Source organism: Megalobrama amblycephala, linkage group LG8 (assembly GCF_018812025.1).
Source record: "Megalobrama amblycephala isolate DHTTF-2021 linkage group LG8, ASM1881202v1, whole genome shotgun sequence".
Lineage (NCBI taxonomy): Eukaryota > Metazoa > Chordata > Actinopteri > Cypriniformes > Xenocyprididae > Megalobrama > Megalobrama amblycephala.
The window spans coordinates 10,619,995-10,631,373 of NC_063051.1; the positions used below are offsets into that span (position 1 = coordinate 10,619,995).

Genomic DNA, 11,379 nt, shown 5'->3' on the forward strand with positions numbered 1-11,379 from the left:
GTCCTAACAATGGCAGACAGAATGGCGTTTTTTTGCAATTGCAACACTACACCTTTAAAACAACTTGTTCAATAGAAAATATCTTAGAAACACTAGACATAGAATTCTGTAAATTGTCATCTTAAAGAGTAACAAACATTAAAAACCACAAGAAAGTTATGCTTTTACATGGTTTATTGATCGAAAACATCAAAACAATAAGAGATGACACCCAAAAGAGTGAAGCTTCCAAGTGTGCTCTAGTGTGCTTTACATAAAAGGAAAGTCCAACTTTCACACAAAAAGCACAAAGTGCTCCACAAAAAGGTCATAAAATGAGCACAAAAGAGCAAAAAAAAAAAAAATGTCAAGGTCTGAAGAGGCTAGTTTAGCAGAGCAGCATCACACAGTGTCAGAGAAGGAAAGGTTGCATAGACGAGTGCGTTGTACAGTCAAAGTTGGACCACAAGGAATACAAAGAAAAACATAATTTGAGTAAAAGAGATGATACAATAGGAAGTGAGCTTCTATTATGCTCGGTTCACTCTCCTCAGTGCAAGTGCAGTCTAATACTGTAATTCGTCTGACTGCTATGACAAAATTCTCTGTGTTTCTGCCCTCTAAAACATTCAAACTGAAAAGAAGAGTAACTGAGAACAATAAAGCAAATGCAAAAACATTTACCAACTCTCTCCAGGATTAACTGACCCTCATAGAGCATACAATCATTTAAAATGCCATTCGGGAAAATAAATGTGGATTTAAAAGAAACTGAAACAATGCTCCCATTAAAAACAAAAAGCATTTCCTGACAGAATGAAAACTTAATCGGAAATATAAAAAGTAACAGAACACTTTTTGTTCCCAACTGAAGAACCATACAGCCCATAATATTACAACTCAAAATACCTTAAACCTGAGGGTGATTCAATCTTGATCTCACAAGCCTCAAGTTTCTTCTACAGCAGACAGCAATAAGCAGTCAAAAAAAGAAAAGGGAATAAAGTTACTAAAACCTTGACACTATAGATTTATTATTAAAAAAAATAAATAAACCATCTGAAAAATGTTAACTACGAGTCTCTCCAAAAAACAGAAAGCACTGCTAGTTTATTTAGTGAATTAGTTACTAAAACACAAGAGTGCTGAGGTAGAACTAGCACACACAAACTGTCAGGCAAAAATCACACTTGGAAACAGTCAAACACACACAGACACACCAAATTGTTCTCTATGAAGCATTTAAGATACAGATGAAAGAGACCGATAGTACTACTATGGAGCTAACATCCTGTTTTTGAAAACAATTCCAAATAATCAGCTAACAAAAATGGAATATCACTGTTTTAAATTGGAAATGCATTTGTAAAAATGCTGAGAAATTACATTTCTTTTAAACTCCTATTAATCATAATCTATCCATAACCTAATCTTTCAAGTCCAAAAACAACAAAACTGTTAAACTGTATAAGTGTATGTGTGTGTGTGTGTCTGTGGAGAAGGGATGTTCACACTGTTTTCCATAGATGACATTGGCATTGTAAATGGGCACCAAAATTAAACAAACTTTTTGGGCAAGAAATAATCTCAAACAATGCAAAACTGGCACCTAAATGGTTAAACGTAAATTGTCTAATATGTAAATTGTTTAAATATTAAAATCTTGGAGAATGTACTGCATGTTTAAAAGATAAAGCTGTAAAACGAAACAAAAACCTAAAAGAAATCTCAATATCACTAGACTTCAAGGCACCAGAATCAATCTCCATTCAAGGAAGAATCTCAATACTGGGTTTAGGCTTAAGATGAGCATTTCAATAGCAAATTAAAATGAGTTAGTCTTTAATTATCATAATTTCACATATTGTGGTATGACAGAGCAAAAAAAAATAAAATAATATCAAGTCCTGTGGTTTCATTTTTAACTCAAAGACCAACTGATTGGACAAAAGAGTAAGACTATGAGACTTGGTTAGTGACATGTGCTTGGGCTCAAAATGTAGTCAAGTATCTATGTACTGCAAATACATCAAATCAAATAAACAAATCACTGACACCTAATATCTGTGAACTGTTTGTGTACTAAAACTGAAGGCTTTACTGCTCATAAAACTTAACTGAAAAATTAAATAATTGAAATACTTTTGTTGTCTATTTTTTTAAAATGGCAACAGATTGTTTTGAGTGGATGAGCAACTAGGGAAGCTCCATGAACAGAATTTTAGAGTCCTAGTCCCTCAGTAAGACTAATAAATAGGTTGCTTGTTTTAGCTCGATTGTACTCACTGTATCACAACATTGTTTTTAGCTTTACTTCACTCTTAGTGATGTAACTGATGATTGAGTTAGGCTGAACACTTCTAGGCTTGCTGAATGATTTGGTTAAATCACTACTGTAAACAAAAAAAGTGAAAGGTCAGTTGAAAAACTATTTGTATTGATGTTCAAGTTGAGTACTTTGTACTCTTCACATTAAATCAGCAATGGTAGATTCACAGTTTTCCAAGCGACGTGGCCCCTTCTAGTCTGCTGTGGAAAGGGAAAACCTAAAAAGAATGAAAAATACACGTCATTAGAATTGGTACTTAAAACATTTGATAATAAAGACTTTTACTAAGAACATAAAAAGCCAAAAAATGCAATATAAAATATAAAACATAAGACACTTTTTGACCAATTAATTTTCATGGTTTTTACAGTCATTCATGATTAGATTACCAGTAGGTAAGGATTTCTAAAAAAAAAAGAAAAAAGAAAAAGAGAAATCTATTTTTTTTTTTTTACAGCCAGTCTTTAACAATGTACAAATAAAATAAAAATTCACAAACACACTCAAAAAAGATTTCCTGATATTTCCACTTTTCACAAAAAGTGAAAAAGAAGAAAGAGAAAAATAAAAGAGGCGCCGTGTATTTCTATCTTTTGACTGACGGGCTAAAAATCAATGGTGATGTCATGATGGCTGGTGGTGTTACATAATGCCTCAAATGGGTCTGAATCTCAGATTGCTTGTTGAGTAACCAGATTTACAAGCATTCAAACACAACACAACCAGAAAAAATCTTTGCAGGCTATCTGTCATTAGTCAGCATCAGTGCAGCTTGATCTCAGCAGCATACAATATAAAGACTTCACCCCTCATATCCTGCGGCTCAAACTATGTGCTGAGTCAGGAGTGGCTATTAAAGCACCACTGCAGTCACTCCAACTACAAAACACACGCTGTTTCGGGTGCAAACCCACCCTTTCTCACGTCCCACACATAGACACCACTGTCTGAGAGCAAATTATCCAAAAGGCTCCATGCAGTATTCTATTCCGCTCTGAATGTAGCGACGGTAGGATGAGGAGGGGGGATGGTGAACAAAAGACGACTGGAGAGGCAGACAGCTGTAATGTCCTCATAATGGCTGGGGAACTCACGAGCCCTCTGCCTTTCATATTCATTAAATATTTTAGTGACTGATATTCAACCCATAAATTACATAATTTTAAAAATGTTGAACCAATTTAACTTTAAAACAAAACATCTCACTATGTTTTGACTATGACAATTAATGATGTGCAGATAATAAAATTGTGGTCAATATCAATACACTTAATTATATTAATGCTATAGTTTCTAAGCACTAAAATGTTGATATTTAAATCAAATACTATATATTGTGCATCCCTAATGCAGTGCTACATTTAGTCTAAATTCTGGTCTCTTCAAGGAACTTTCAGTTGTGTGTGGCATGTCAAAACAAAAATCTTTCCATTTTAAGACTAGGAACAACCCCTAGTCACCTGGTCTGCCTGATGAGCATTGTCCCCCGGGGCAAAGGGTTTGGAAAGAGAGAGAGAGAGAGAGAGAGAGAGAAGAAGGGATGGGGAGTGTTAGAGGAGGGGTGGTGGTGAATGGGTGTGGTTGTATAACAGCTATCTCAGCATACACTTTTTAAAAACAAGAGGCTCTTATAGCAAGCAAACAAGAGCTCTCTGAAAGTCTGAGAAAGAATCACATCATGATAGAGTCCAGTCAAAACACACAACACTAGTAATAATTAAAAAGAACAGCAACAAATGACATTTTAACCCTCAATGCTGTGGGAATTTGCTGGTAGAAAGACAATGAAGATGCTATCCAGAATTGATAATACAATCAACTAGTGTTGTCAAAAGTACCGACCACAATATCTAGTCGGTACTGAAATTAAAATATGATGCTTTGAACACTGTTGCGCGGATTCATAAACACCTATGATTGGCCTTTGTGTTCACGTGCTTATCAGATATGTCTGTGATTGGCTACAATGATCAACGTATGGGTGCGTTTAAAAGCACACAGAAACATTTGCATTTGAAAGCAGGCATCTATCAGTGGACCGTCCTGCTTTCAAACGCTCCCGTGTGTATCTGTGTAAGTGCTCGGTGAAGAGCATCATTGATGTTTATTTACAACATGTTTTTGAAGCGCTGATCATTGTAGCAATCAAACCTATCTGATGAGCCAATCAGGTGTTTACGAATACACTCAACAGCGCTCAAAAGCTTTTTAAAATTTCAGTACCAACTTGGTATCGCGGTCGGTACTTTTGACAAAAAGTATTACTTATGATGAAGACGTGTGAATGGTTTCACTTAGATTCAAAACCTTAAATCTCCCATCATATGTTTTTCCAATCCACTCCCCGGGCCCTCATTAAAATAATCCCACCCCTGGGACAACTGTGTGGAAGTAAAGAAGTAAAAATCCTGTCTGATAACCAGCCAGCAATCATTTTTACTCATCACCAATAAATACCGTGACAGATGTTATAAACTAAGACTGCTTTGTTAAAAACAAATTCAAAATTCACTTAAAGTCATTACATGTGCACAAACATCAGATCACTCCAAAATTCACTCTTTAATTGCAAAGTGCTCAAGAAATAATGCTTTTAAGGGGTTAAAAAACTAAAGGGGTAGACAACATGACCAATATATCTCCACAGGATACCACTGAAATTTCACAATTCTCGATACCAATTTCAGCATCACAAAAAAATAATATTAGCCTAACTAATATAGGCCTAAGTAAAATGTAAACAGTTAGCAATAGAGTAAGAACAAAGAAACTTATCACATAAAGTAGGACAAGTAAATACAATAGAACAAAGATGCAAATTTTCTACTGGCTGTCAAGTTTGCTTTAATACACAACATTTCTGCACCAATTATTGTTATCAGCTGCTATTACTGCCTCTGGAAACAAGAATCTTCCGACAAAAACATAAAAGCCAAAAACAACCACATCTGTACATTTATGGAAACTTCACTGGCAAAAGCATACCTGTGTGTGCATTCAGGTCAAAGGTCAGAGTTTACGCTGCACACGTGACCTTTCCCATTCTGCTGTGCAGCTCTAGTGCGTCTGGTCGGTCCTGAGGATTGACAGCCAGCATGTCCTGCAAAAGTTTCCGGAGTGCCTCGGACATGTGCGAGCGCCTGCGCTGGGGAATACTCAGCACCATCTTTGGGTTCTCCAGAAGCGCCTCCCCAACCGGGACAATGTCAGAACCCTGCCGCACATACGTCCCAAGCAGTTCCCTCTTCGATTCAGCGTCAATGAAAGTGATTCTTTCGATCATGGCCCAGATGATAATGCCCAGAGCAAAAATGTCTGCTTTGGCTGTGTAATGTCCTTCCCACACCTCCGGTGCCATGTAAAAATCCGAGCCGCATGCCGACGAGAGCCAGAACTTGTTGATGTTAACAACACCGTTCTTGTTTTTGTCCCGACCCTCGTCTGATTCCCGTACTCCGGCACCAAGACCAGCACAAACTTTGCTCAGTCCAAAATCAGCCACTTTCAACACGGGTGCACCAGAACGCTGTGAAATGAGGATATTATCTGGTTTAAGGTCTCTATGAACAATGTTATTTTGATGGAGGAATGCCACAGCGCTGCTCAGCTGCATCATGAAGCTGGCGTTGGTGCAGGGATCGGGCTGACGAGACAGGATGAACTGATTCAGATCTCCTCCTTCGCAGAACTCCATTACAAACCAAAGGTAGCAGGGCTCATCAGGGCATGACAATACACGCTCACCTGAAATTACACAAAAAACAGATGTAGAGATTAATATACTTGGATTAGAATTTTTCAGAGGTGTTCACATTATGTTCATAAAACAAAGGGGAATTCAACAACGATCATCATTTCATTGGCGATTATGCCACTTTTGCAGAACCTACTCAACAGTGATTACTAACCAAAATATGAAATTAGCCTACTTCAATTTCAACATCAAAAGGTTTAAACTAAAAATCACTGGTTATTGACTTTCTGTGACTTTTAGTGCATGATTATTGGTTTTGATGTCATCGATATGTTAGTGCACTCCTACAAGTTGCATTTAAAATTCTGGGAACACAGACCAAAAAATATTGATGAAACGCTCTATAAAATGAGAATGTTCCTTTCCCTAATAATCACATGACTCTGACTAATAGCAGGTATTAAAATGTAAACCAGATAGTGTTTAAGACAGAGAAGGTTCGCTCAAAAAGAAATTGTAATGCTCAATATGGCAGCTGTTACAGTTAAAAGCACCAATAGTCTTTTACATCTAGCTGTGCAGTTAAAAGAGCCAATCATCTTCTTTGTTTACTCTACAAATGCACATTAGCACAATTTATGACACCATTGTTGTCAAATTGCTGATTTGAAATATGTAATGGAAAAGTAACTATTACATAGGTTTTAGTCTTTCCCCATTCAAGTAGACGCAAGCTGTAGATGCATGCCTCAAAATAACTGCCCGGGGCATCATGAACAAGGCCGTCAAGTGAACCGATTTGCCTTAAAGGGACTTTGAGGTAAAATTTATGGCTTTTTAAAAAAGTTTATGTCACGTCCCAACCTTCTGCTTTAGGAAATGAAAAAAAAACATCAACATAGAGAAAAAAAAAAAAAGGGTGGGAAAACCTTGCACATAACATTAAAGTAAACATTTTAATATGTGAGAGAATGAGAGTACCACACAAAAGGAGGAGTTAATGCAATGGAAAGAGTTAATGGAAGAATTGCTTTGTCATCAGTTTCAGAGGCTGAATTGCTGTGGAACCAGTTTGAAGCTATTTAAGTTTCTTCTCACAGGACTGGACTAGCTCCCATATGAACAACAATGACTGAATTGTATTTCCTGATACAAACCAAAGTGCCGAAGTGGTCCTCTGCTTTCATGGGTTTTATTTTTATCCCTTACCCTGGTTCTGTTGAGCAAGCATTATCTGAATCTGCACATGCTGCTTTAAATATAAATAAAACATATTTGTGAATCTCAGGTATTTTTCAATGGTAAGGGTGCTATCATCATAACACCATGAAACTAAAGCCGGGCATACACTGTGCGATTTCAGCAATGTTTTTGCTAAAACGGATAGTTCACTCAAAAATGAAAATTCTGTCATTATTTACCCACCCTTATGTCATTCCAAACTCATAAGACTTTTGTTCATCTTTAGAACACAAATGAAGATCTTTTTAATGAAATCTGAGAGCTTTCTGTCCCTCCATAGATAGCAACACAAATGACACTTTGGCACTTCAAAAAGTTTATTAAGAAACCGTAAAACTAATCCATATGAATTGAGCGGTTTAGTCCATATTTTCTGAAGAGACTCAATTGCATTATATTATAAACAGATTGGATTTAGGCTTATATTCACATAAATATTTATCAGCTCACATCAGTTAAGGTAAACGGAAACTCAAGCATTATTCTCGTGTGTTACACTTACGCAGCACGTTCTCGCTTCTGTTTATGAGCTTCTGTTTTTGTTTGCTGATCAATGTTTATATGTGAATACAAGCCTAAATTCAACTGTGTGGCTATTTCAGAAGAAGAATAAACATGCTTCCTCAAGAGAAACGTGCACTGCTTTGGTCATGTGTGCAATTCTGTGTGCTGAAAAGTCAAAAAAAAAAAAAAAAGCTAAATTGCAGCTAGTTTGATAGCATAGTGAAAAAAATAAATTATATATTAATTATATATTATATAGCCATTTTGTGATGCCATGGTTTAATTTCTGTTTTCCCGCAGGCGCAGTGAGGGGAAAAAAACAATTAGGGCAATTGGTTCGTAGCAGGGGTGTAACGATTCACTTGTTTTCTCGATGCATCGATTGCAAATCTTGACAATGTATATGCATTGATCTTGAAATGTATTTTTGAATCATTGATTTTGATCAATAATCAATTTAAAATGCTAAGAATCGAATTAATCGCGATTTGATAGCAATTCAGTGCCTTAAAATATATAATCATTAAATTACTACATGTGCAAAGTAATGGAGACGTTGTGCATGACATTTTTGAGCAGTCCGCGTTTGAGCTCTCCTCAGGACGGCCACTGCTATTCACACGAGCAGATGACAGCTCTCTCAGTTTCAAGAGACACCAATAGTCGCGAGTCAAACCGCCCAAGCCACTGTTAAAGCTGTAAAGTCATTGCGTGGTCACTACTGTTGAAATAAAACACTTTCACTGCGTGAAAACGTCACCGTTATTTTCGATAAGATAAAATACTGAAGATTTACGGAAAAGGGTCATACCACTGACATTCAATTCACCACTGCGACAAATGACATACTACAAAGCTAAAATTTGGCCTGGCTTAAAAAGCAGTGGTTCCCAGCCCTGGTCCAGGAGTACCCCAACTCTGCAAAATTATGTATGTCTCCCTAATCAGACACACCTGATTCAACTCTTCAGCTCATTAGTAGACTTTAAGACCTGAAATGATTATGTCTGTGTCAGATTAGAAAGATATTCAAAATGTGTACTATTGGGGTTACCCCAAGGCCCAGGGTTGGGAACCACTGGTTTTCAAGTTTATTCACATAAAAACAATACTCAAGATAAGACAATTGCTTAAAGGGTTAGTTCACCCAAAAATGAAAATCACGTCATTTATTACTCACCCTCATGCCGTTCCACACCCGTAAGACCTTCGTTAATTTTCGGAACGCAAATTAAGATATTTTTGATTAAATCCGATGGCTCAGTGAGGCCTGCATGGCCAGCAATGACACTTTCTCTTTCAAGATCTATTAATGTACTAAAAACATACTTAAATCAGTTCATGTGAGTACAGTGGTTCAATATTAATATTATAAAGTGACGAGAATATTTATGGTGCGCCAAAAAACAAAAGAACAACTTGAAATGATGGCCGATTTCAGAACACTGCTTCATGAAGCTTTGAATCTTTTGTGTTGAATCAGCAGTTCGGAGCACCAAAGTCAAGTGATTTCAGCAGTTTGGCGGTTTGACACGTGATCTGAATCATGATTCGACACAAAAGATTCATAACGCTCTGAAGCTTAATGGAGGAAATGTCATTGCTGGCTATGCAGGCCTTACTAAGCCATCAGATTTCATCAAAAAATTCTTAATTTGTGTTCCGAAGATGAACGAAGGTCTTACGGGTATGGAACGGCATGAGGAAGCGTAATAATAGACATTATTTTAATTTTTGGGTGAACTAACCCTTTAAACTAAGTCTTATTCCATGCCAAATGTCTTGTTTTCCCATCAGAGACTACACTTTTAAAGCACTTGTTTTGCATTTATTCATAGTATATTGCCCATATAGCACAGTTAAACATTTCTTCCTACTTTTACTTCCACGTACACTAAATATAGACTAGATCAACAACTTCCAAGCAAATATGCCTCTGGAAACACTATGTAGGTACAGTGCAAACACCTACATGATGATTCAGAAGATCTACATGTGAAAGCAGCCACACAAAGAAGACAGCCCAACACATTAAGATTAATGAGTTCAAATTGGCCTTGATTATCTGTTCTAAAACACCACTGTATCTTTTTCATTTGTAAGATAATTTACACAGTTGTCATGCAAGGAACCAAACTCCATTGTTCTAACCTGGAACAGAGAGTGTAGTGAAGGTTTGACCCCAACGCCAGCACCTCCCCCACCTCCAACCTCAGAGTTTCATAACCAAGAGGAGGGTGGGGGAGGGCAAATTTGACCGATATTTGCCACATTCTTACATAAAATGTAAACAATCTTAATGTAGAACACAGACATGCGCATTATAAACGTCCGGTGTCATCATCGGTGGAACGTCATATGACTCATTGTCAAACAATGGATTCTAACCAGTTTTGTTTCAGATTACAATGAAAAACGACTCAAAATTGACATTATTCAGAATTTGAATGGCCAATACGTCATTGCTAACCAAATAAGTGAACTGTCACAAACAAAAGCTACTGTTAGCTCGTGACAAGCCATTCTTCCACCGCTGACCTTCTGGAACAACTTCTGGAAAAACGCCAGTGCTTGAATAAAAACATCTTACCTTTCAAAGAGGTCTCCACCAACCTCAAATACTGCTTTGAACGCTTATTGCCATGGCTCATTTTCTGGGCCAGCCCGTTCCTCTGGAGCACACACTCCTCCAGCTGCACCACATTCTCATGGCGTTTCTCCAGACTGGTCAAAGCCCAAAACTCCGCCAGCGCCAACTCCACATTCTCAGGCGCGTCACAGCGCAGCTTCTTCACCGCCACTCTCGCACCTGATTTACGGGCAACTGCTTCGTACACAACGCCATAACTGCCCCTGCCAACTTCACGAAGCAAGCTGTACCGCGGTGCAAAAAGCCGCCGTTCAAGACTACCATGTTTACCCAGGTCCAACTCGTCTCCCATTGTCTCATTATCGTCTACGCTGAGCGAGCGCAGGACGCTGGCGCTTTCGGTTCTTTTGCAAGCGTTCCGTGTCCGTTGCCGCTCTCTGTCCTTTGCATCCATCACGCCTCCTCACGTTTTGTGCGTGCGTTTGGAAATATCTTCCGCGTTCATATTTCTAGATCTTACGGACGTTTAGCAGCTCTTAAATATTCGTTGACACTGGCATTTTATTTCATACAGTAGTGTATTGTGATTCAATCACAGTCAAGCTTCTAGCCTGAACTGAATGAACCTTGAATGAAGTTGACTGGATCATCCCACTTTCCAGTACAGGGGGGTGATTCCTGACCTATGAGGACACACGTACTATGTAAACGCCTCTTTTGGCTTTAAGTTACGTTAAATCAGTGGTGTTAAAATGTTGAGGTGAACCAAAATATGAGACATGAAACCTCTTGCGTAATCATGCCTTTTAAATAAAAACAACATTGTATTCTTTCTTTGTATTTATATAAATATAATGCTTTTGAAATTGTATGATTGTTTATACCATTTACACAGGCTAGGCTACATAAAATAAAAAAGTTTTCAAGCATTTTTTAAAAGTGTCATTCATGCATTTATTTATTTATTTATTTATAGAAAATGGTTTTAAATATATATATATAGAGTCATGAATATCAAGAAGTTAGGTTACTCCAATTTGA

At 37.4% G+C, this 11,379-nt stretch overlaps 1 protein-coding gene across 1 annotated transcript; it reads right to left on the minus strand.

The window, feature by feature from the left end:
* Nucleotides 1-156: 156 nt before the first annotated feature.
* stk35l (serine/threonine kinase 35, like) lies at nt 157-11,019 on the minus strand. Its single transcript, XM_048199204.1, has 3 exons — nt 10,339-11,019; nt 5,294-6,052; nt 157-2,525 (listed from the first exon to the last, which is right to left on the minus strand). The coding sequence occupies exons 1-2, from the start codon at nt 10,790-10,792 to the stop codon at nt 5,325-5,327; spliced, it is 1,182 nt and encodes a 393-aa protein (XP_048055161.1). The 5' UTR covers nt 10,793-11,019; the 3' UTR covers nt 157-2,525; nt 5,294-5,324.
* Between the last annotated feature and the right edge of the window lie 360 nt (nt 11,020-11,379).

Excerpts from the sequence above, each read along its gene's own strand:
- stk35l (XM_048199204.1), bottom strand. The coding sequence starts at position 10,792 with ATGGATGCAAAGGACAGAGAGCGGCAACGGACACGGAACGCTTGCAAA. Across the intron at positions 6,053-10,338 it reads GGTGGAGACCTCTTTGAAAG|GTGAGCGTGTATTGTCATGC; the intron begins GTAAGATGTTTT and ends GTGTAATTTCAG.